The 26,915-nt window shown below is 46.3% G+C and overlaps 1 protein-coding gene across 8 annotated transcripts in view; it reads right to left on the bottom strand.

The window, feature by feature from the left end:
* camta1a (calmodulin binding transcription activator 1a) overlaps positions 1-26,915 on the bottom strand; it is a 284,247-nt gene that overhangs the window by 39,195 nt on the left and 218,137 nt on the right. For all 8 annotated transcript variants that reach the window (XM_035159560.2, XM_035159550.2, XM_035159548.2 and 5 more), the window contains one exon: positions 20,533-20,604. In XM_035159560.2, coding sequence (XP_035015451.1) covers positions 20,533-20,604 — 72 coding nt within the window. The remainder of the gene's footprint in view (positions 1-20,532; positions 20,605-26,915) is intronic.

Consider the following 26,915-nt stretch of genomic DNA (forward strand, 5'->3'; position numbering starts at 1 on the left):
ACACACAGTCTGATACACAGACACGCATTGGAAAAAGTTGGTGTGCCAAAACTCACACGCACATTTGCACACACATGCATACGTGATATCCAAGACATCGCCATCGCAACCGGAGGATAAAGGTGCTGTTGTAGCCAGGCAACAGGTTTCTCTGGCACCCACGCACTAAGAGGCAGCCAGTGCTCCTACGATCTCTCACTGAATGCCTACCTCGTCCTGAAGTCATACACCCTGTTCTACTCCACAAGACAAGGATGGAGAGAAAGGGAGAACGGGAGAAAGAGAGATTCGCTAATGGAGTCGAAGACACGGGAGTTAGATGTCAGTGGAGACAGATACGATGACCTTCTACATTTTGTGCTGAATGTGAGGCAGTGGATGTGGATGTGTGTGTCTGTGTGTGTGTGTGTGTGTGTGTGTTGAGCTGCAGCTGAGATTTAACAAAGTGAGACTCGAGTACAGAGCGCATTTATTGGTAGAACCTGGTATGAGTGGTCAAATAATGTGTCCGCTGTCGTGTTAAGTCTCTGTGACACTGCCACAAATCTGCCACTCTCTGGGAACACGTCGACGTAGCGTCCACTCCAACAGCCGCACCGTGGCTCATTAAGAAAGAGAGAGAGAGAGCCACGGAGAGAGTTTGAGACAGAGATATGAGGGAAGACAGAGAGACGGGGACAGAGAGAAGAATGAGAGCAACAGCTCTTATATTGTCAGACAGGCAGCTCTGCTCCATGGCTGTACTCTACCATAGTAGGCCTCGCTTTCACAACCCGTGCACGAGAGCGATAAGAACACCATTAACATGAAAGGATCTTAATTGAGAGGGGATGCTTCATGGAACGTGGATGAGCCGGGGAGTGCAGGGGAAACCTTGTTTTTTTCTCTGATAAAATAACCCCCAGCAAGGAATGGGGGGCTTCAAAGCCTGTCACAGTGAAGGAAAGAGCAGAGCAGACAGGGGTTCAGGTATGGGAAAAGTCCCCCACTTCCTCCCACTTTCCACTTTTTCTCAGAGGAAGGACTAGGGAAAATAAGCAAAGGAGGAGAGGATGAGACAGTTCTTCATGGAAGAATTTAACTCGCAGGCTTCAGGGATATCCATTTCAGTACAAAATATCATGAAAGCAGGAGCAGCCGGTTGTTTTGTCACAGACATTCAGCATCAAGGCATAAATACAGAGGGGAGGTGCTTGTGTTGGTATATTTGTGTTTGTGGATGTATCTGTGTCTTTATATATTTGTGTCTGCCTACATTAAATTATAAATAGCGTATGAATGAGTGTCTAGAGGCAGATTTCTGTATGTCGGTTGGCGTACGTACATCAGTATTCATGCAGAATGAGTGCAATGAGCTGTGGGTGAGAGACTGAATGCATCTGCTATTGTGACTGCATATTCATGCTATTTGTGCGTGCAGCGCATATTCGAATTTCTGGTTTGCATCTCTGCATATGTCTGTGAAGTTCCATGTGCATACGTAAGACCTGTGCATGTACAGTATGTGTTTCAAGTCGTGTTGCTCATGTGATCCGCTGCATCAGTACCAGGCCCTGCTCTCTCTGGCTGTGCGGGGGCAGCTGGCCTGGCAGTGGCATGGTGATGGATGGCATAGGGTGCCAGTCATTAGGTAGCCTCCTGGCCTCTGGCACTGAGGTTGCACTCTTAAACACCGCCCTCCCCCGCCTGTCCCCAAACACTACTGCTCATTTCAAGGTCAGCTGCCTCTGTGGTGCTCTAAGTTCACCTCCACAAGGCACAAGACGTCTTCCTTTTGTTTGGAACCTTTATCGCTCACTGCCAACGGGTGTGCTTTAGAATGTGAGGGCGGCTGGCTGGTGCCTTGCCTCGTGCAGAAACTCAGACACACATATGCAGTACATGGAGACACACACACACACACACAGAGATACACACAGTGAGGTAAACAAAACTCCATGTCAAACCCTCCCAGAAAGGCAGCAAACAGCCTGAAGCTCCTGTCTGGGTAGCAGAGCAATCCCCTATCTGAACCTGCTACCCCCCTTTCTCTCCAGGTCCTCTATGACAAACTCTTTGTTTAAATGTTCCCAGCTTAGAACACAGACGTCCTAATTGGGGTGTCTGGAGTCAGCGTTTAACCTACTACAGTTCACCCTCTACTGCACCCGGCTCTCCACAAACTACAACACTGCCTGAGTGCCAAGCTAAAGCGATGCCCAGGGTGGGTACCAATCCAGGGGTAAGTCAGTTTATAGAGAGTTTCTTAATGTGAATTACCTCGATTGCCTCTGTCCAAACTCTGTGAGAGGGATTGCAGAGCGGGCGGCACAGCAGGAGATCCTGATTTAGGGAAGATTCATACTGCACCTCTTACCTTCACTACCTAGTGTACTGGCTGGGAGATATGAAAGGCAGAACTTGGAACTTTTGAGGAACAGGAAGAGGCCAGCATGTTTGAGCGTGTTTCAGAGGAAGCCAGGGGCTGAGGCCTGTGATGTTTAATTCAGTAGCACATAATCACTCCGATGGAGTTGAGAGCGGGGCTTTAAATAACTCAGCTTAGAGGGGCAGAACTGCTTCACTCTGGGTGGGGGAATACAAGTCTGTGTGTCTGCATGTGTGTAAGTGTGTGTGCACACTCATGTGTGTCTGTGCATGCACATTTGTGCACTTGTGTGTGTAAACATTTCTACATGTTTGTGAGTGAGTATGCAAGAAAGTGCTCCTCTATTTTTGTGGGTGGCTCCTCCCTGCTTTGAAATATTTTATTTGTGCAGTGCACCACAGTAAAAGGTGGAGTGTGTTTGTTGCTTTGCCAAGCATCTGCATGCATTACAATAAAAGTGCAAAAGGCCAGCATTCAGAGGCTGAATATGGAGGGGCATTCTGGATGCCAAGCAGGCAGGCAGTAAGTCAGGCGGTAAGCCGGGCAGTGAGGCATTGAAGCCCCTTTAGCTCCCACAACTCAACTCACAGTTTACGGCCCACTTATTCTTCCTAAGGCCCTTACAGAGCACACTACCCTCTCCATTAGTTGTGGTGGTCCCAAGTGAGAGGCCACGCTGCCCAGGGGCAAGCTGAGAAAGGGCCATCAGAAGCCCATCCGGCTGCCATAATGGCCTCGGCTAAGCCGATGGCACTGATCCAAATATTCAGTGGCAGTCCAGGTGACACAGTGTCATGCTGGAATAAAGGAAGGGAAAGGGAGCTACTGAGCCCTCTCAGACACAGGGAGGATTTAACCATGTGCTCTCTTCATGGTTCTTTTCTTTTGTTCCCACCTCACAATACCTCTCAACCTCTGGCTTTCTCTCGGTCTCGGAGTTCCTCTTGCTTGCTCCCTCGTGTTCATCTCTCCCTCTCAGGATATAGTGCAATTCATTTGGAGGAGGCAAACACAGCTAATACCATCTCTCTCCACTCCCATCTCGTCTGCTCTCACTCCCTTTCATATCAGCTGCTGAGTCTGATTTGTTTGTGCGCGTCTTCTTTCTCCCTGTGCCAGTCGACTAGGCGGACTATTTATGTGACTCTGCCCATGTCTGTGAGCAAATCAGGACTTCATAGGAGCAGCCAGTGGAGAGAGATGTGCTGGTGCATTTCTAAACAGGACGCCACAGGGAGGACTGATGTGTGTCCAGCTGCAAGACAGTCCAACCTGGCCACTATCTGCCCCTGCAGTGGCCCACTGAGCAATAATAGATAACACCGGTTGTCATTATCAACAACAACAACGACTGCTGAGGTCGAAAACAGACCCAGTCAAGCCTCAAGTCTAAAAGCACCAATGCACATACTGTATATGCAGATATCTACACACACATCGAGAGACTGACACACAGCGACTACGGCCACAGGACTGCTGAGCCTGTATGCTCTGTTAAACATGGTGAGGGGCTCATTACTATTGCTGGGCTGGATACTGGAGCAGCCCCAGAGCTCAGCTTGGCAAGACCTCTCTCACACACTCGCCTCTACACACACACGCACACAGACACACACACACACCATACAAATGAGTAATCAAACGTCTGCCCCTGGGATAAAAATGTTTTAATGGTATCCTAGCAACCAATGGTGTGTATTGGATACACATGAAAAATGGAAAAAAAATAAAGACAATGTGCGAGTGTGTGTGGGAGACAATGAAAGAATGTGGCTCAGATAAACAGCGCATATTAGAGAGAGAGAGAGAGAGAGAGAGAGAGAGAGAGAGAGAGAGAGAGAGAGGAGTCCATGGGGTGAAGTGCGGAGCGGCCGGAGATAAGAACTCGTGAATAGGATATGAAAAGGTAATGAAGAGAGAAAGAGAAAAGGCGCCATTAGAGGTCTGCCAATCTGATCGACAAACACAAGCATTTCCCCTGCCTCACTTCGGGGGCAGTGTTGACTGCAAGTTGAGCTGGTCCACAGACACTTAAGGTCATAGGAATGTGTTGTCAAATCACGGCTCAGGGAGAGGGAGAGAGAGAGAGCGAGAGAGAGAGATCATCACGGGAATAAATCAGTATCTTACACTCTGTTGCAAATATGTGGTGGCGCTGCAGGGGAGGGGATTATGCAAGAACCACGGGCTTTAGAAAATGGCCTAAAACACAGGGCTGCTTATCACACCAGGTTCAAATGCAAAACACAAGGGTGTTGTGCTGTGCCAAAGTCACACAATCAGGTGAGAGTAGTGATTTGTAAAATTGCCGCAGAGCAGTGTACGGAAAAGGTGTAGCTGCATCTCTGGGGATCTAGAGAGGTTTTGTTTTTGATCATCGCTGAACATTAAAAGTGTAAAACACAGCGAGTCCTCCTTAAAAAAAGAAATGATTCAACAAAAAGACAGAGTTACATTTTATTTGTTTATCTGTGTGCAAGTGTGTGAAATGTGAGGAGCAAAACAGCGTGTAATAGTGTGAGCGTGTGTTTCCATAAGATACTAGTGTGTGTCTGTCTGTAATTGTGTGTGAGGATGTTTGGTTCTTCTGTCTGTAGAATTGTCTGTGTGTGTGTGTGTCTGTGTGTGTCTGTGTGTGCGTGTGGGGTGCCGAGAAGCATACTATCTCCATCCAGCAGCTGCCACAAAGAGGCTTCCCAAAACAAGCACGGGGCTGTGACAGAGACAGAGCGACCGCAGCCTTCTGGTGGTGTAATAGGAAATTAATTGAGACCATCAATATGGTATTAATCATTAAAGCACAGGTGCTGAGGTGGCACTTTGCTGACTGCTCCACTGTTGGCAGCACTCACACACACACACACAGTAAAAGTTTGACCTGCTGTTTTGCTAAATTGTAGGTGGGGACACGGAGAGATCGCTGGAGACAAAGGAAAGTGAGAAAAGGGAAAAGTCTGTACCCTCCATTTAGACACACAGACACAGTGGGGCAGTTTTTTAAATACACAATAATCCAAGGTCATCCTTACTTTGCCGAGACAATAGTTAATATTGAACTATTTTGAGCTGGCTTTAATATTGACTAAAAAAGTGAGGCAGGAATTGAATTGTGGAGCGTGTGTTTGAGAAAATGAAATCAGAGAACGTCAGGTAAATTTGAGGAAATATTCATCAACTCCCTTGGAAGCAATTCCTTATATCACCTAATACTTTGTGAGGCGATGCACGCGAGTGTTAATCAGCCAGAGGAGAGGCAAATTGCAGCAACTACATTAAGCCGTTAAGCACACCACGTCTCCAAATTGTTGAGGGTGTCTCACTGAGGCGAATGCTTCTTCTTATGAATAATACATCGCGCGCAATACGCACAGACGAAAACCACACACACACACCTATATATGTGTACATGAGACTGCATGGGCAAACTCAATCGCATGCTCCATTCTGTGCGTCTCGTGCTGAGACAGTGCGACAGCTGGGCACGACGGGGGTTGTGGTGTGTGCGCGGCAGAGTTTCCACAGGGTGATATTCCCCCGTGCTCACTTCGGAACTCTGTGAAGTCCGGCATCGACGAGCCTCCACAGGCACTTTGCACCAAACCTATCCCAACCCCCCCACCCCATGTCTGTCAGTGTCAAGGTTGAGCCTATGAAATGTTTATGATTCAGGAGCTGTAGATAAGATGGAGATTGATCTGGGTCGAAAGGCAAATAAGACCGCCAAAGCCCAGAGTCAGCTGAAAAGGAGGCAGTGGGAGCAGAGGGGAAAAAGAAAGAGAGAGCAAGAGGAGAAAATGCATTAACACAGGTCTGGGCCTGGGAGAGCAGGGGGGGGGGTAATAAGTACTTCCTTTGCACCCTCTGAATACTGGGGGGAGAATGTGAAGACACCATCATGACCACCTGACTGATGCCGTGTGTGAGTGTGAGTGCTTGTTTGGTCCTTTTGCCTGATTGCTGCCGTACTTGAGACCTGCAGCTCTTGACCACTGACACTATCTGTGTTCTGCAGTGAACGGCTGGGCTCACCCAACGATACCACACACGCACATTCACACTACTTGCTGGCCAAGATTTAAAAGTTATAGGTTTTTCCATATAAGCATTAGTGGGACATGCCGGGATCAGGAGACGAGGGATGTTACTGTACGTGACGGTTTTAGGTGAAAACTTGTTCAACAAAGTGACACGTTGACACAGTTAACTACTTGCCACTAGCAATTGTGCAAAGCATCAAAAAAGGACTTTCATGGGGAGGATAGAAAGCGCTGGCTCTCTTTAACACACTCACAGCGACACATCAGCTTTGATTTACGATGTCTAACAGTGGAACAAAAGGGGAAATGATGTAATCAAATAGAGCATTTTTCAAAGGCCAGAGGAATGTGTGTGTATGCATCAATATGTGTATTTGTGTGTGTGCAGATGGGATGGATGGAAGGATAAGACCCTTTGATGTATCTCCTGACAGCCCGAGCCAGCTTGCAGGAGGAGAACAGAGCAGAGGCCACCAGAGAGTTGGGGCCCCGAGCCCCGGGCCGGTTGTCTCCCTCCCCCTCTCAGCCTGCCTTCCCCTCCCTCTTCTGATCAATACTGGGTGCTAATCAGCGAGGACAGTGTGGTAGCCCTCTCTTTCTCTCATCTCCTTTTTCTTCTCATGGTTTTACAACCTCTGCTTCTGCCATGGCATTGCCAGCTTGCATATATTACACACACACACACTTTGCTCTGTGGGTATGTGTGTGTCGAGGTGTCCATATGTGTCCACAGCTTTGCGTGTGTTAGCCACACACATTCTCCCAGTGTTTCTGTGCATATTTGCGAAAGGGAGTCAGTTTTGAGTCTCTGCAAATACGTGAACAGGCTTATACAAGGCTGTTAAAATGTGTGCATGTGTCTGTGTACAACAAGATAAGGGAATATCCTTGAAAAGGCAACAGCAACATAAACCCCAGTGAATTATGAGCAGCATGCATAAACTTGAATAATAACACATCCCCTCATTTTGGTGGCTTTATACTAGTTATCTAATTGCCCATGTCTCTTTTTTCTTTAATAAACTAATGAATGTGGCTGGGTTGAGGCCTGGACTCACATAGGGAGCAATAAGTAGCACTGCTTTAAACCCCAAACTGCATCAGAACAGCTGAATAATTTGTAGGAGAAATAATTACGGGGCAGAAGAGCAGGCATCAATCCTGGAACACCGACAGTGCCCTCGCTGGAAACTACCTCACCCATAAGCCAAGGCTCCATTAGGTATTGTCTGGGGCCTACAGGCTAATTTGTTTGCATCAATAATACATTCAAAGGATTTATCTAACTTGCAAATGAGTGTTCATTTAGAGGCTGGGAGGAGAGCAGGCAGCAGGAGAGAAGGTGTGAGAGGCTGAAACAGCTGGTTGGGGTTATCTGGGACACAGTTAACCCTTTGCTAGGCAGCAGGACGCTGGTCCACACCTAGCATTTAGTTAATAGTATTCAGAAATGGTAGGTTCTGACATGCTTGGATGACAGCCAGCGTTTATGTAGGGCAGAGATAGGCCGAGGTCCCGGTGACCAACCCTTGGAAAGGCATCAAAAAAGGAAGCAGAGAGCCCCCCTCGCAGCCACATCACATTACCTGCTGCACCGAATACTCTCTGATCATTTGCCAGATGACAAATTGATTGTTTCAGTTGGAAGACGTGGATGCGACAGTAGTGAGACGTTGTGGGCCGTCCTCGGGGGGGGGGACGCTGGGATCCTGTACGCCCCTTTGATCTCTGCACTATGCTGCCTCCCACAGGTGATACAAGGACACTCAAAGCCGAAAGAAGTGGAAATAAAACAGAGGGTGGGGCGAGGCAGAGAGAGAAAAATGGGAGAGGAGGAAGGAAGCCGGCCATGAACATATGCTGCCTCTCTGTGCCAAGCCCCACTGGCTCAGGCAACCCACGCATACGTTGCACTGCTGCTGCTGCTGCTGTTGCCACTCCAGCCCTCTCCAACACCAACACCGTGGCACTACTTAGTCAAACAAAGCTGGAGAGATGAATCTGGAAAGAGATGGGGTCTCCCCAGCCTCTGCACTGCCAGAGTAGGACTGCCTGGCTTTCAGCTGTTGGCACCCCTTAAATTGTGACACAAGATAGATTTTTATAATCTCTTTATGGGCTAGACTCCTCCACCACGATTCACTTTGATTAATTATTGGTAGAAGCTGCAAAATATTAATTTGTTAATGTCGTGCTGGGATAGGAAAGTAGGACGGGAAAATCAATGTCTTGTGTTTTCTTAATAAATTTGAAAGACTAAGAAATAAATGTCCAATCTTTTTCCATGGGTCAGGGTCCTAAATGTCCACATTGGTTATCATTAGTTGATGAAAAGTAGAAGTTGGCACCGATACATTAGGATGTTTAGTATTGATATCAACACATAGAGGAACTGAGAGGATCCGTTGAAAACTTAGTAGAGACTTTAATGGTTAGAACATCAGTGTGAGAGAGTGTGTATGTGCACATGCATGTGCATGAGGACAAGATTAAGGTAAGTTTTTGGTTCAAATGTTCAGGTTATGGTTAAATTGGAAATGAATGCAAGTCTCTGTTATGTCCTTGATTGACCCATGACAGCACTATGGGTCTCTGTGTGTGTTTGTCCGTCAGGGGCTACTTTTGGGGACAATTTTCAGGGATGGTTTGTCTAACTCAAAAAATATGTGTCTTCAATTGAGAAAAAACCGAATCTCGGGATCAGTGGCTAAAGGTAGAGTTGGTAGTTTGTTTCTGACTTTCACTTTTTTAAAAATCGTATTCATTAAAATCCTTCAATCCTGATTCTTATTAGAGATGGTTTGTCCAACTCAGGATCAGAACTTGACACTAACCTTGTCCCCAATAGGGAAAAAAATGGTTCTCCTTGTGGGTCAGTGGTTAAAGTTAGGGTTAGACAAGTAGTGGATATAGTTAGGTTCAGGGTGAGTCCCCAAGAAAGGAATGCAAGTCGATGTAACGTCTCCTAAAGTTAAAAAAAGTGAATGTGTGTGTGTGTGTGTGTGTGTGCGTGTCTGTTAGACAAGGACAGGGCACTGTGATGTTTGATGTACTGTGCACCTAAAGGTATCATTAACACCGACACTCTGGAAGGTTCAATTCAGTTTTCATTGCTTAAACATTTTATAAGCACCAAACTTAAAATTCACAGAAAGGTCACACTAATATTTTTAATACAATACTTAATAAGATTTCTCAGTAATATCATTTATGTATGAAATATTTTTTACGTAATGAGGGTCTTCTGCTACTTGAACGGCGGCAGTTGTGGCTGGGGGGGGTTCCACAAAATAGTGATGAGTTATTATGTATTTGAGTTTAACATTTTATTAAAGGGAAGGAGAGAGAGAGGGAGGGCATAGGGGGTATGTAGAGAGAGAGCGGCACTGAACATGGCTCCCCACTGGGATTCAAACCAAGGGCAATGAAAAGGGAAAGAAATGCAGACAAACATCAACTAAACACATTCAAATTGCTTGTTATCGCACACTCGCAAATACACACACACACCCTCACAGACTCGTGAATCCACACAACTCCCAACTTGTCACAGACCCAAACAAAAACACAGACCCACAAATAAATAGTAGCAAATGTTTATATAACGCAGAAATCAAATTCTTGCAATCTGAGCCTTGCAAACTCAATTCCCCTCCGCTGTCTGGCCTCCTCGCGTTCCACTCCCCGTGAACGAATGGGGTCAGTATCGTCACATAAACATTATCCTCTGCGCCCCCCCCCTCCCCCCTTACTCCCCTTTCTCAGTGAATGGATGCTGAGCACTGGTGCATATCTACGCAGGGATGGCAAGGGCACAGAGGAGAGAAAATCAATACTATATCTCACTCTCTAAGCACAATCCCAACCAAAAGCAGCTGGAGTTTGCAGGTTGCTCCATAAACTGGACGGCTTCATCTGGCTGGTCGCTGTGTCGGTGGATTGCTACAGTAATGCACTACAGCACAATGGCCGAGGCCAGAGCCTGCCAGACATGGAGGCACACACACACACACACACACACACACACACACACACACACACACACACACACACACACACACACACACACACACACACACACACACACACACACACACACACACACACACACACACACACACACACACACACACACACACAAACTGCACACTAACAGAGGCTGGGGAATAGCCACAGCAATGAGAAAAACTCTCATGAGGCAGGAACAGGGGTTGACAAACACACTTCCCCTCCTACACAAGCGAGGAAAAGCACCACTGGACCATTTGGTCAACCTTTTCTGTGGACTCACACACATTTGCACACGCACACACACACAAGCACATGCACACTCAGACACACACACACACGCACACACAGGCATACACAGAGGAGGGCCCTAAAAATACCCGCTCTAAAAATAGCAGGCGGGAAGCGGGAAACAGGACTGAGGCTATTATTATTACGCACACGTCCTGCCTGGTCCCACCAAGGCAAAGGAAGAGACTAATGATTTTCCTGGTGCAAGCAATTAAAAAACTATTTGTCACCTGCCAGGCTGCATATGACGTTGGGGGCCTTGGCGGAGCACCACAGAGTGAATCCACATATACACACTGTACACACACAAAGTGGGTTGCATCATAGAAAGCGGACCAAAGGCAGAAATGGTGCATGGGAAACAGGTGAAATCGGAGGGGTCACGGAAGAGAGAAAAAAGGGAAACGGGAGGGGAACATGAAGTAAGAATGGAGGAAATGTTCCCTTGGCTGGAGGAACAGAGAGGGTAAAAGGCTGATTTATCCGGACAGGTTAATACCAGGCCAGACAGCACCTCAGACAGCACACTGCCATCAGGAAGTCATGTAATATTTAGAATCCCGCCAATGAAAGTCATTCTCCTGCTTCTGGGCTCCTGGCTAAAATAGATATGTATATTCGCTCCTTCCACCTCCTCACCCCCCTAAAAGCCTCACTTGAACAGAGAGACATGTTTCTACCTCGAGTGTCTGGAACATGCAGGTTTATACACCGGCTCATTTCGTCTGATTTGCTACAATCCCAGCGGAATTTCTCTAAACGGTTTGACGAATTTTAGCAAAATCATATTTCTTTGAAAATCAACATTTTAATTTAATGAGTCCCAATTCTGGCTTTGCTGCAGTTTTCTTATTAGGAGGTAAACGATGTAAACATTACAGAGAGATGAGGAACAGGCTGTCAAATCTGAGTTATCGAGGGGGTCACTGAGAACTCACTTTTTCCTATAGCTCTCTCTCTTATTGAGCTGTGAGAGGAAAAGAGACTCATTTTCGGAATGTATGAGAGTTCTGATGCCACATAGGGGAGAATCATCAAGCTGAATAACACCTCCAACTATTTACAATGAATATCTTCACATGCTGCCATAGGAGGCCAATATTGGGCTCCGGGGCAAAGGGAGAAAACCTATATAAACTGGAGGTGGGCAGTAAACAATATCAAGACGAGCGTTATGCCTCCCTTGCACTACATAGCCCTATCCCGATCCAGCTTCAAGCATATTCACTCGGCTGCAGTAATTTACGAGGCAGCTCGTTAATGTCGGGTGATTTGCGCTGCTCGTTTGCTCCCGCTCATCTCTACCAAATGATATCATCTTCTACCTCTAATCGTCTACCTCTAATCCCCCGTTCTCAAAGCACCTCCTCCCCACCCACCTCTTGTTTCCTCCAGTCCTGCCATTCCTCCACTCCTACCCATCCACTTTTTGCTTTCCCTCTCCTCCTCCTCCGCCCTCCTCCACTCAATCTCTGTGTCATGTCAGGTTTGCGTGGGTGAGTTTTGAGATGGGGGAGCAGACAGAGATAGGAGCAGAGCCACAGAGGGGTGTGTGTGCGTGCATGTGTATGTGTGTGTGTGTGTGTGTGTGTGTGTGTGTGTGTGTGTGTGTGTGTGTGTGTGTGGTGTGTGTGTTCAATATGACATCTATCCAGATCAAAAAAGACTAAAAGAAGACTGGTTTGACTCTGAAGGCTTTATGTGCCCTTGTAGTTACTTTTCCACTGCCCCCTACTGAGAGAGAATGAGAGCAAGCCAAAAAAAAAAAGAAAGATTTTCTTTCAAAACTTGCAGAGGGGAGAAAGCTCAGCAATCCTGGGGAGACACAGTGGCGGAGAGAAATAAAGACAGAATGGTGGGATGAGGGGTGGGGGTTACACCAAAAGAGACGGCAAGAGGAGAAAGGAAAAGAAAAGGAGGACATAAGGGAAGAAACAGATGAAAACAATGTTCATAACAGAGATTGTTATTGACAATTAGGGAAACAAATGGCATTGTTTTTATCCATAATAAAATACCTCTGAGTCTCCCAGAACTGCACCGTTCACTCCAACTAACTAAACTGATTCGACCAATACTTTGTCTTTATCTTACATCTTTGCCACAAACCGTCCTCAGCCTCTTCATCTCTAACCCACAGAGAAATCAGCCTGTCTCAAACCAGATGCAGCTAACACCCTCACACAGACAGATTTTCACAATGAAAATTGCCAATTATAGAAATTGCAATCAGAGCTGTTGGTTTGTATGTTGATGAGTGGGAGCTGGTTAAAGGGGAATTGAGATCAATATCTGAATGGATGCGAGTTGAATGACTCTGGCCTTATATTACGAGGGCTTTCATATACCCACTCCCCTTTGCTCTCCTCCTCTGTCTTGAACACACGCTTCCCCTGTCTTCCTCCTTACCTCTATCCTTCCCTTGCCCATCTCATCTTTCCCTCTATGACACGTTCAAGTGATCGTGTCGGGATGTCAGCCCTCATCCACGGCTAATTGGGGCTCAGAGGAGTAATCAGGGCAGGACAAATCGGACAGTTCTGGTCATTAGCTGTGACCAGTGTTCTCTGGGATGCTGGGAGATGCATGTACTCTGCTGCCATCACGCCTGAGCCTGCATAGTGACACAGGCAGGCCCGTGGCATGACATGAGTGGGGACACAGAGATTGGCATAGCATCAGGCATGGGGCCATTCTTGTCTTCTGCTTTCTAAGAAACACACACCAGCAAGTAAACATAAATAAACCTGGCTGCTGACACTATGCGCACGAACCCTTATTATCTAATTTTGGAGAGGCAGAAAAACACCGCTCAGACGAAAATTCATCAAGCGCAACACTGAGGGTTATATCAAATCAGGATTTTTGGTTTGTCGCCATACTCTTTGACAAATGTTAGTGCCATTTGAATCTCAACACTCATTATCAGCAACGAACTTTAACATTTGTTTCCTGCCCTGGTGGGTGAGCCGGCTCTCTGTGCTCTTTTGAGCTGGCCAGAGAAAAGACAGCGGGAACAGGGGGATAACATGTAAAATATCGGTGTCAATAACAATCTTGGAAGTCACAAAATGTAAACATGTCGATGGCTGCTCCTTCTGAAAGTGGGGTGCATGACTCTGGAGTGAGATGAATGTCAATTTGTCGCACTGGCAGCGCCTTAACCTTTCAGGATAACTGAATTATTTAAGCACCACATACCTGTTGTGGGCCTCTGTTTCTCCATCTGGGCTCAGACTGGTTAGGAGGCTGCAGTCTATGGCCACGCACGGCTCTTTGGCCGCAGAGTGAAAATGGCAAGACAAATGCGGCGGGGGATTTGTGATAATTGGCCGTGCTGGTGGGCTAGGCGACGGGCCTCGAGAAAAGGTCGCAGGCACGGAGGAACAGATCAGTCTGCCAGAAGGAGGGAGGCTATGTGTGTCTCTGGGGTTTTGCTCAACTTCTCTCTCTTTTTACTGTATGGAGGGGGGGCTGCTCCGGCAGGGGCCATTAATTAAGCACCAGCATAACCTTCAATTTGTTTAGAGGTCAGAAGCCTAAGTGTCACTGTTTTTTGCAGAGACCAACTCCGATCCAACTCCATATTTACTCTTGCAGTGGTAACGGAGGGCAGCAGAGGTCTAAAGACAGGTGATAGCGGGGAGGGAGACATATTTGAATGTTTATGAGTAGAGAGGACAGACAGAGGGTTAATGTTAGATGCACTGTGTCTGTTTCGACTGCACACATGGAGGAGGAGAAGTGAAGGAGATGAGGGGAGCCACAGGGACATGGCTCACACTCTGACATGCTCGTGAAGCAGCTGTTCTCCTCATGGCAGAGAGTGGGGGCCTGCCAGCAGCAGCATGCTGCCGAGAGCACCACGGTCTCCCACCATAGCACAGAAACAGAATGGCACCGTCTGATACACATATACACACACATATCACACAGAGACAACCATGTGCATACGCTAAGAGACGTGCATACACACACACCCGCATTGCATATACTGCCAAGCATTCTGCTGCCGGTCCAGCGTCGAGGATTTGAGTTGAACAGTAATGTCAGGCTGCGGAGTCAAATTCATATGCTACAAATCTGATCTTATACTCTGTAGAGGTGCATTTCCATTTGATACAAACAACAGCCTGCATAGCTAAAGGCAATTATATTTCTACTGCCTCCGTTTGCCCTGAGGTTGTAGACAGCCAGTCAAAACCTCGCCAGGTTTTCCTGCCTCTCTACCCTCTCAGTGAAATCAACAGAACGCTGCCCAGGCTCATCCATGATTTATCTCAGTGAAATATTCATTATGTAGCCTTGCATAGTCTGGACGTATCTGATGTGAATCTAGACCTGACAGCTCTGCTCCATCATCACACATCACCTGAGCCACTCTGAATCCGGCACCTGTCTCCCACAGCTCAGCACAGAGGCAACTAAACTGATCCGAATGAATAGAGGACTCTGGTAGATATAAAGAATCCATCTGTCTGCCTTTAGCCTGCAGGCATGTTCGCTCTGGGTCTGTAGCTGCTGTATCCTGCCTGCACACTGGCCTATGACGGATCATCACAGCGAAGGAGCTACTCAACTTTTCCCATTCAATTAGCTGGAGAGAAAGAGCAGAGGAGCGGATCCCGGGGAGTGAGACATGATGAGTACATGTGTTGGGGCCTGCACATGAGCTGCTGACAGCCCCGGCCAGGTGTATTGATCTGTGGAGATTGGTGAGCTTGTTATGAGAGGTGAATAGCACGGCAGTTCAAAGGCACTGGGTGGTTTTTTTTTATAAATTACCAGCGCCCTCAAAAAAATGGCTCTGATGTGGCCAACAGCTAGAAAGGTTAGGGCAGAGGAAGTTTCAGCACCATGGACAGCGCCGCAGAGCCGACACTGCTCAGAGTCGACTTTAATCACGGAGTTATCACTCAGCCTGTCCAATTAGGTAACCTTTGAGTTATTCCACGAATTAAAATGGGTGAAATACTGTCTAATAGTGCCGGAATGATCACAGGGACAACAGTTACAAGTCATTTCCCTACGTACCACCAATTCAAGTGGTTCCAAAGTCATTATACTCTGAAGAACTAATGTTATAAGAAAAATGTAACTGCAGTGAATGGTGATATTAATAATGTATTCGTGTGAGACAAGAGGATAGAGCAAAGTGGCCCAAGCCGAGGAAGGTAAGAGGGAGAAAGTGATAGCTGTGAAGAAACAAGGTCGTCAGCATTCCCTCCTGCCTTACGAGTCATTTCATTATCTCATCCCTCTCTCTTCCTCTTTAAAGTAGGAAAAGCGGGAGAAGCTATTGACCCCTCTCTGTGTTCGTGGCAGGCGGCGGGACAAATGAAGTTTCCCCTCAGACCCCCTCCGTATTAATATCATAATTATCCCCACCTCTTTGCCCCTGTCGGCCGGCTCAAACTCCACTGTCTGATTTGATGGAGAGGCGAAAGCGGGGAATTACATTCGATTAGCACTAAACACGAGGAGGGGACATGAAGAGATAGAATCAATCAGTGCCACGATGACAGGCAAATCTTTTGTATCAATGAGTGTGTGTCTGTCTGACTGTGAGTGTGTGTGTGTGTCTGATAACGGCTTGAGAACAGTCTGCCTGGTCCTAAAAATCCCACAGGTATGCCTTTATGTATCTGGTTATGCACACTGCACAGCTGTAACGGACAACATTTAAAGAGGGGATCCATAATGTTAAGATGTTTATGAAGGCTTGGGGACTGTATGGTTTTTTTGTATATAAAATATACCAGAGCCCCACTTTTTTCTTACCAGAACCAGTGATTTGGGAACTTCTTTTGAGTGACAAACCACACAGTCTGCTCTGGGTGGCTCTCTGTCTCAGCAGCAATTTGGATTCATTGTTTGCAACCCCAGATAACTGCGGTGGTGCTTTTCTTCAGTCTCAGCCATTTGCGGGGATGGACCAGACATTTTAAAGTGCTCTAATGCCATAGAGAGGCGGAGGTAGTGTGGTGGGAGGGGGATGAGCAGATTGAGAGTGAGAGGTAAAAAGAACAAAAAGAAAATGAATAGAGTGAGAGAAGACCCCCCTCGCAGGTCTTCAGTCCCCTGTCTCATTACCAAGGCTTTGACTCAATAAGGAGTGGATAAAGAGTGGATAAAGAGGCACACACCCACAGACTAACCCCCACCCCACCTCCCTAAAACACCTTTCGCCAGCCCCACTCCATCTGCCTTCCTCACCTCTTGCTTTCTAGCAGCATCACACACACACTCATATCCCAAAATACACACACATAGACACACTGTCCCCTTTCTCCCCATTCTGCTGTATGTTTTTTTTTTTTTTGCTTCACATCTTGAAATCTATCTTTCTTTCCAGCTCTCCCTTCAGAGTGGATTTTTTTTTTCAGCCTAACTTTTTTAAAGTTGTGTCCATCTTACTCTTTCTCCATTCTCAGTCTGTCTCTCCCCCTCTACCCTCTCTGTCCTCTGTGTTCCCTCCCTGTCGCTGCTGTGTAATAGGAGTTATTTTCATCCCTGTCTCTCCGTGACTGTGGCCGCTGGATGGCTGAATATTTACATTTTTCACTCACTGGTGACCTTTCCCTGTTGCCGCTCTGGGAGCTCCAGTCTCCTTGCCGCTCTGCTGTTGATAGACTACTGCCTGCAAATCTCATATGGACACAGCAAATGGTACACAGGGAGTCAGGGACAGAGAGTTCAGAGACTGTGCAAAGGTGGGAAAAGAGAGAGAGAGAGAGAGAATGTGAGAGAGGCTGCTGTAACAGTGGGGCTGGCTGTCACTTGTCTGACTGAAACTATCTTGAAGAGACTGAGGTACTGAAGGTCTATCTGCATGTAGAGAGATACTGACTCAAGAGGAGTAATCTTTTACCTCTGGTGTCGTCGTGATTGTGGCTCTCTGTCAGCGCAGATGGTCTGTAATAAACTGCCTGGAAAGAGATGTGAATCTGGGGTCTCAGGAATCCTGAGTGCCAAAGAAGGTTTTGTGTAGGGAGGATCTGCTGAGCTGTGTGGGAGAAGGATAGGTGAGGGCCAAGGATTCACTAACCAGTTGTTCTCTGCGGCAACAGGGAAGTAAAGTTGAGTCAGTGAACTCCTCAAAGTTTGATGAGTGCTTATGTGTGTGAATCCTAAAGCTGACAGAGACAGGGTGAAAAGGAAGGCTGTGCTCCAGTCTTAAAAAAGTGACTCAGTGTGACCCCAGCTCACTGTGTTATTCACTCTCTGTGCAGAGCAGTGTGTACAAATGTTTCTGAAAGTCTGCATGTGTCTTTGTGTGTGTGTCTCTCCCTGGAACCGTGGCTGTGCGTCATTCAGCAGTCATGCTCTTTTTGGCCTGAATTTGACTTTGAGAATAAGCTCACATTTTTTAAGTCGGTCTTAGAAAAAACAGCTATGTCTCCGTAAGTGGAGGAACATACTGTAAATACGTCCCTACACGTCCCTTCCAACTGCAATTCCATGTAAATGACAGAACAAATCCACAGCCCTTTGCTCTGCGCTGAAATGCATGTTTAAAGGCTTCAAGTCAAATCAAGAGGGTATGTTTGTGTTGCTACTGCTTTGCAATGAAACACTGTAGATACTTAATGGAAGTTTATACTGTAACTTACATTGACAACAAGAGTCAAAGTGTCATATTAGTTTTAGACAAGGTTTGGAAGACATTTGAATGGATTTTGTGTTGATGATGACGAATCAGCCTCTGGCCAATATTTGGGGCTTCCAATTTGGACAGTGATATTCGGGCCTAGACTTTTTCCCACACAAAACACAAACAGTGATATTTTTTGTAGGTGTTTTAGGCCCAGACAACATTTTGGCTAACGGCAATATTTGATTGCAGCCAAATTAAGAAGAACAGATAGCCGATGCATTTTGATCAATCTGTTCCACCTCTTTTTATCTCCACACGGACTGTCTACCTGCAGGGAAACAAAACCTGCTCAAATGTGATTGGTCAAACTAGAAACAGAAACCAGAAGGCTTCCAGCCGCCAAATCTTGTCCCTTTACTAAAGATTCTGTATATTCACATGGAGAATTTATAGAGACTAACCATCCTGTTCATGAGGAGGGGATATTTCCCTGGCCAATATAGACATAAGGACTGATTACAGCAGCCACTAACTATTTCAGTGTACACATGGGGATGTGAGTGACGTACTAAAAGCTACTCTTTCCTTTAAAGGAACTCGTGCCTCCACAGTGACTTCAGAAAATCAACACCAGATGACCCTGGGATTTAGATTAAGGATAATACTCAGCCTTAACAAGCTGAACAAGTACAGATAGCACTGTGTCAGTATGTTAATTCCAGAACCACTCTGATATATTCTATATACAACTATTTCATTGTTTTTCTTGCTTTCATTACTGAGCGGTTTGAAAATTATACTGTACCTCTAATCATTTGGAAAAATATATAAAGGTGAAAGTAACCTCAGTGGTTTAGCTGAATGAGCCCGGAAGAGACAGGAAGAGAAATGCCTTTTTTGTCGGCTTGTGTTGTTATTGCCGAGTGTGACACACACAGTGCCAACAGAGAGAAATAAACAGTTGTTGTCTGAAAGCTTTTGTTTGCTGTGGGAACACACTAATTATTTTGATTAGTATTTAAGCATTGTTGGAGCCAGGTTTTCTCTGTTGTCGTTTTGCTAGCAGCCTGCTCTCCTCTTTTACTAACAGACTATAAATGGATTTGTCTTCTGCTCCTATTCAGTAGAGCAGAGATTTTGTGAATCAACAACTCTCGTCTTCAAAACACATAGAGAAAGGGAACAGTGAAAGTGTATTTATCCCAAAGATGTTTGTGAATTAAAGATACAGAACTACAGACGGATGGACAAATGGACGGACAGACAGACACATATATAGATACATAGATACAAAGAATATTAGATAGAACGATTGATAGAACGATGGCTAGATAGACAGAGAGACGGACAGAATAGAATGATAGATAAAACAACGAAACAACAGGAAGATATATCGACAGACAGACAGACAGAACAATAGTTAGAATGACACAGACAGACACATAGATAGATAGATACATAGAATAATAAATAGATAGACAGACGGTCAGACAGACAGAATAGAATGACAGATATAATAATAGATAAAACAACAGAACAACAGGAAGATAGGCAGATATATATCGACAGACAGACAGAACAATAAATAGAAGGGTAGTTAGAACGACAGACAGACAGACAGACAGACAGATAGATGTAAATAAATAAACAGCACACCCTTGCTCTTTGTGTGTGTGCTTTATGCTCCCTTAATATTGTGTGAGTGAGAATGGTTGTACGTATCAGGCACCTTCCAGCAATAATGGCTGCCATGCTAAACGAGAATGATGAGATGTATTGGGGAGGTGATCACAGGACGACTATTTACAACCACTCTCAGCCTGCGGACTTGACGAGCCACTGTAAGCACACTATACTGTACAGGGAACCTCTTCCATCATGCTTTTACTGCCCATCACTGCAGCTGTTAGACAGGGGAGATGGCAAAGCTTTTAGCAGGCTGAGATACCGTCCTCTGGCTGGACGGCGTGTATGGGCAATGCCATCAGAAAAGTGAATGACTGGGGTAGATAAGGGAAATGGAGGCCGGGGAGAGAGAAAAGAGAAGAAAGAGGGAGAGGTGGCGGGGGGATAGGTTGATGTCTGCCTGCTGGCTGTCAGAGCCAAATGCTTCGGTTAAATGGAAACTGATATCATGCAACTCATTCAAGTTCTTCTGGATAGGCCGGGAGAGTTTGAGAGCAAAACTAAAGTGCGGTGAACTGTAGAGGAGGAAAAAGAGCGGATCTTACCTGGAGCAGCCAGTAGCACCTGCGGTGGAAGGTGGGGATGATGGAGGAGTGGACGTAGCAGCCATACAGACACTGGAAGGGAGAGAGAAAGAAGGACAGAAAGAGAGAAACATTACACATCAGTTAAGTACAGACAAGAGGCTGACCTCTCTGCTGACCATGACAGCTGTGACCTTTGAACCCCTGACCCCTTCCCTCCTGATGATAACTCCCACATGAACCTGCCGGCAGATGGTCCAGCTATTGTTCTTGAAACAAAGACCTGAAGTGAGAGAGTGGATGAGGTTAACCAGTGCACCACCTCCGCACTGTCCCACAATCACCATGACTCCTTCCTTCCCTCTCCTCCACTTCTATCCTGTCCCGTCTGGAGAGACCCCCTGACAGAATGATTCAGGTGCTCCTTACTCAACCCCCCCCCTTCACCACACAGGGCACCCCAGCACATAACTAGAGCACAGTGTTATTAATATCCTTATCGTAAACAGATAATACTGTGCCTGGGGGCTCGTTACCGTGGAGAGAGCTAGGCAGGGCTGATAACGCCTCTCGGTATCTGGCAAACGGGCCAGGAGACATTTTTCACCAGCCAGCAGCAGAGGGGGAAAAAAAGGCAGCGAAGAACGGTGCAGCGAGGAATAGGAGCAAGGCAGCACTTATCCTCCTCCCGTCGTCTCTCCTTCTCAATCTTTCCGTGGAAAACTCATGGCCCAGGCTCCCAGGTGACCCAGAGGGATGGCTCGCCTGCTTTTGCTTGTTTACAGCAGCAGAAAGAGTCTACAGCAATCTACCCCACCCGCCCTCCACCCCCACCAGCCAAGAAATATTGGGGGGAAAACTGCTCTTAAGTCAGGAAGCTCTGCTCTTGCAGGAATGAATCAAACAAGCAGGTCGGGAGAGTTGAGCATCAAGTCCATTACATGTTACTGCTTTACAAATGAGGAGAAATCCAGTCTATACAGTGTGTGCATGTTCGTACATGCATCTTTATCCAGCAGTTGTGTGATTAAAATAAGTAACGCTGGGTTTTTTGGGCACTTTGGATGTGAATGAGTGGGCGGTGTGGAAGGAGAGAGGGAGGGTGGCCTGGCATGGGGACATTGGTTTTCATTGCTTGGAGGACTATGTGATAAACAGACGCCTTATATGTGTGTGTGTTATGTGCTCGCCTGGTTTTAACTCAAACCTAGTTAAAAAGAGAAGGGCCTGCAGAAGGACTCAGTCTGTACAAACACCCATTTAGCAACATCAAACTGTCTGATTAATTATACCAGAGTGCCACTGCACAGCTACACGACTGGGCACATGGCGAGAGACACATTACACAGCTAAAAACAAACACATCACACAGATGCACAAACACGTGAATGTGGCGCGCACACGCACACGCACGCACACACACACACACACACACACACACACACACACACACACACACACACACACACACACACACACACACACACACACACACACACACACACACACACACACACACACACACACACACACACACAAAGAGGTCCTATGACCAATTCACAAACAACAAAAGTCACATCATCCTCGACTGTTACCCCAGGTGTTCCATTGTTCCAGTCACATCTATTGTGAACTGATTTCAGTACGACCCAACTCTGCATGTGTGAGTTTGAGATAGTGAAGGCATGCTGACTTCCTCCTCTTCTTATTTTTTTTTGCTGTACTCTCATCCATTACAGCTGTCTGAAATAGGATGTATGCCTCCGCCCACCCCCATAGCTCTGTTATCCATTACTCTACGCTTGCAGCGGCCAGACACTTCCTCCCACTCCCACAGTGCATTGAACATCACATTACTACAGTCAACTACAGCTGCTACCAGCTCACACATTTCTCCTGTGCAGTTTTGGGAGTATTTATATTGTTAACGTTACTTTGTACTCTTTTCAGGGATAAGTCAGTCATGATGCAATATTTTTTATTTCTCTTTCAGGCGTTGAACTGTTTCTGCATTTCACTACGGCCGTGTGTTGCAATGCTCGTGTGGAAGGTGCTTACAAACGGAGATGTTGGCACTCTGTCAATTTAAGATTTGACTTTAAACTTCATTTTCAGCGAACACAGAAAATGGTCGGCGTTAAAAAAAATATCTTGCTGTCTTGTTAATTCTGATTACAGGGAGTTTATTGATATGTCATGGTTAATACTGCGCTAGCCTAAAGCACTTGGCCTATTGAGAGTGGGCTGTGTGCACTTGGATGAGGCTATGGCATGCTTCTCACAATTGACAGGTGGGCCGGTGCAACAGGCCTCGGTGACTAGGGCGACTGGGGAGTGAATAAATTAGGCCCCAGGCTGCTTTCCTCTCCCTCTGTTTACTCCATTTCTCAACCACACAAAGCGGCGTGCCAGACAAACAAGCCGCTTAAAGCATAACACAACTGTTGCACCTGTCAGTGCCGATATACAGTAGTCATCAAACATGATCGCACACACACACACACACACATGCATAAGCTTGTGCATCACCTCACCCCCACGTAACGCCCCCACCAACACACGCCCATACACACACATGCAGAATTAGACAATGAACGCGAAACTACACCCATCCATTAACATGGAAGTACTTACACAAGCATATACACATGCTGTTGCTCTCTTAAACACATCAGTATGCACACACATAGTCAGAATAGACCATGATGGAAAAGGCAGGACAGGAGCTTAAGCATGCCCACATACACAAAGCTCATCATACTTGGGCGCTTATCAGTAATTCAAGACGCATATCAGTTACTGGTGTTTCGTCTGCTCTCTGCATGCTGAGCGTCTGGGTGACAAAGTGACAGCAGCAGAACCATTATTTGCTGTCTTTGGGCTGTGACAGATGACAGCGCATCACAGGGAAAGCAATTAAACCATAATTATACACATATCCTCTTAGAAAAGTGCAGTTCTCCCGATGTGTAATTTTGAAGAGCACACGGACACAAACACAGCAAAGCGCAGGTGTGCGTGTCAACACACACACACTCATCCACACATGCTAATGCCCTATTGGTGTACTGCTGCGTCGGGGGGGTGCAATTGAGACACAATAGAAAGATGATACACAATAGTTAATAGGAGTATTCACAAGCAGCGTGTCCATAACGTATTCATGTGCTGTCACCGCGGACAGCAGGAATAAAGAGTTACAGCGACGTGTGTCCTCCAAAGTCAGACACTGATGCAGCAAAATCATTTGGTGTTGTCACTCAAGCAGGCGGCCGAGGCGACAAAACTTTGGCTTGGCCCAATGAAAGGGTATTATTGCATGGCCTGAATACGCCCCCCCCCCTTGGGGTGTCAAAGTGGTTCTGAGTGGAGCAGGATCGCAGTTCAGTCAGGGGCAAGCGGGCCACACATCTCAGTGATAAACAGTTCAGCCTCAATAAAAGCTTCGGATATAAAGGCAGGGCCACCAGCGGTTACCTGTCCTGCCTCTGGAGGCCACCGCTGCCCCTGGCCTGCCTGTTGCCCTGGCGACACCTCACTTACATTCATCCATCATGGCTGACAGGTGTCAGGCACAGCAAGGGATGGGTTAGTAAAACACCAAGTCTGTGAAGGCAAAACTGGCGAGCAGGCACACGGTTATAGTGAGACCGGGAGGGAGGGGAAACTCTCTCATTAGACCATAATGATGTGTGAAGACAGACCTAATCAGAGCGTGGCACCTTATTTATGTTGGCAATTTGCTGTTTTCCTGCAGTGATGCAAACGTCTTACTGTCAGAGGCTCCCACACATTTGTCTGTCTGTTGGATTGTCAGTCACACTGGGAAGAGCACACACACACACACACACACAGACACACACAGGCTCACTCAGATGCAAATGCACGAACAACATGTTTGGCATTTTGTTAAAAACTCTGTCTTACTGATTTTTTAGAATAACACCGCCCCTGCCCACCTCTTAGTTTGCTATCTATCATGTGAAGCTAACTTTTTCAAGGATTCTTGACTCATGAATGACTTGTGAGTCCTCTAATGCTTTCTTAGTTCACATTTAACATATCATCACTCTGGATGTGAATAATCTTCAACTGGATCTCATATAAAGCGACTTACTTCACACTATCGTACAGTTGTTGACACGGATATCCTGGTAAAGTCACTTCTGGCTCACTGCTTCATTAGAGAGAATGTAACATTTTGTGTGTGTGTGTGTGTACTTCTGTCTGTGTGCATGTTTGCAAATGTCTATTCACATGGATGCCTGGGGCAGGTGATTCAGCCCGGGGCACAGCAGCATAAATAGAGCTCACCAAGCAGCCAATCAGGCGGTACTATCAAACCCCGTCCGTGGAGGGAATGCAGAAATCCATACTCAATAGAGATTCATGGACCATGCAAGATTCAAGCTACCCTGGTCATTGACAGCATCCATGATGACTATTGATCAACCACCGATTGCTGGCTCTATATAGACGTGATTAGATGACTTACAGCTGAAAAGTGCCACTTCCAGTTTGGAGGATGAGCTCATTTTCAACTGATACCATAATGCTCTGCATTTCACCTGCTGTCTTTACAGTCAGCTGCTCCCCTCTGCTCCCTCCCAATCATTCAGCTGGAATCAAATTATCTGTAGTGTGTATCGTAGGGTGGCACCATGCCCAGAATATCTATAATATACAGTATCTCTTTTGCATTTTGGATTCAGAGAGAAACGCACGGCTCCTGTTACTGGCACAATGATCCCAGCCACTGCTTTCTCTATTAAGATTCTTTCCTTCTTTATAACCCGTTTAATAAGCAACTACTTGTAAAGTTGTTGCAGTATAATTCTTCAGTGCATCTGAAGACTTAAGCAACAGTTGATGAGACATTATACATAATAAATCAAAAGAGGCTTAGATTTATCTCCCTCTCTCTCTGGTCCTCTCCGCTGGACCAGCTGTAGCCTCTAAATCACTCACAACTGAGCGGCCTACAAAATGAATTGGCAGGCTGCACCCGGGCTAAAGGAAGAAAAACAAAACAAAGGGAAAAACAAACCTAAATTCATCAACAAAGCAAAACGAATGAAGCTCTGGAAAGAAAGTTCACGTCTTATGGAAATGATGGACCCTAAAAATAGCATTCTCATTGTAAAATAAACACAAACAGATGATAAACAGGCCCTGAAGAGGGGAATTAATTAGCCACGCTGGATGCGTAAACACGGCTATATATCAAGTTCAAGAAGAAAACAACAACAGGGCTGAGGCAGTTAGAGAGACGCCCCTGTCCACTTGCCACACTGAACGCCCTGACTCTCTCTGGGCTTGCTTTAGGGAGGAAACGGAGGTGATGAAGTCGGGTATAGGAGGTGTACATCGGACAGAGAGAGAAATGAGAGTGGGATTAGAGACAGAGGGCAGAGGAGAGGAGCAGAGAGACAGAAAGATAGACGAGGGGATGTGGGGTTTACAGCCGCACTTTTGTATCTGCCAGAGGAAGCTCATGCACATGCGCATGCACGTCTGTCTGCCTGACTGAAGACACGCTGTCTGTTGATGCTAATGTTAGCCAGCTGGGCTCACGGCCAAAGGCATTAAGTGGAATCGAATTCCACCAAACTAGCTTTAATCAGCAGGTTTTTAAGGTTAGAATTACTCTCCCTCTCCTCCAGCCCCCTGGCCAAGGTTAAAGCAGACACAGGCAGGGGCTGGGCTCAGCTAATGGGATGGAAGGGTGGCATGGGGCCCTACGGCATGCCACCATACACCAACACACACACACACACACACATATTAGTTTATGCCAAGTCACACTGCAAATAACGATAATGCACATACACCTACGGAAATAGACATTTTAGAGAGTAGAATAGAGTTTTACGAGTTTGTGAGTGTATTTGTGCAAAAAAAACCCACACACACATAAATAGGCATATTAAAACCATTAGTACACTGGCACATTGTGACACAAGCTGCATATAAATTCCCAGCAGGATGAGGTCACAGTTGGACCGCAAGAGAAATTAAGCACCATCCTCATCCGAGCAACATCATTATGATACAAAGTGTAAATACTAAGCGGAGTCTTATCGTGAAATAGGGTTGTAACCATTCTGAAACCGATGCAAACGTCTTCCCTCTTGTATCACAGGAAATACGAAGCTAAGCCAAAGTTCAGACTTCGCAGTTTCTCTTTTCATCCAATCACGACCTAACATGCTCGCCTTGCACCAATCCCTGTAAGCGGTCAAACTTTAAAATGTTCTCTCTCCCTTCTGTCACAGTACCGTGATCAATGAGTGAGCCACCTCTGCACCGCCTCACCTCTAGACACTGGTTCATCTCCCTTCAACCATTCAACCAGAAGCCCTTCATCAGACGTCCCATCTTCGTGCTCCATTCCACATCATCAC

This window comes from Hippoglossus stenolepis, chromosome 6, assembly GCF_022539355.2.
Source record: "Hippoglossus stenolepis isolate QCI-W04-F060 chromosome 6, HSTE1.2, whole genome shotgun sequence".
NCBI lineage: Eukaryota > Metazoa > Chordata > Actinopteri > Pleuronectiformes > Pleuronectidae > Hippoglossus > Hippoglossus stenolepis.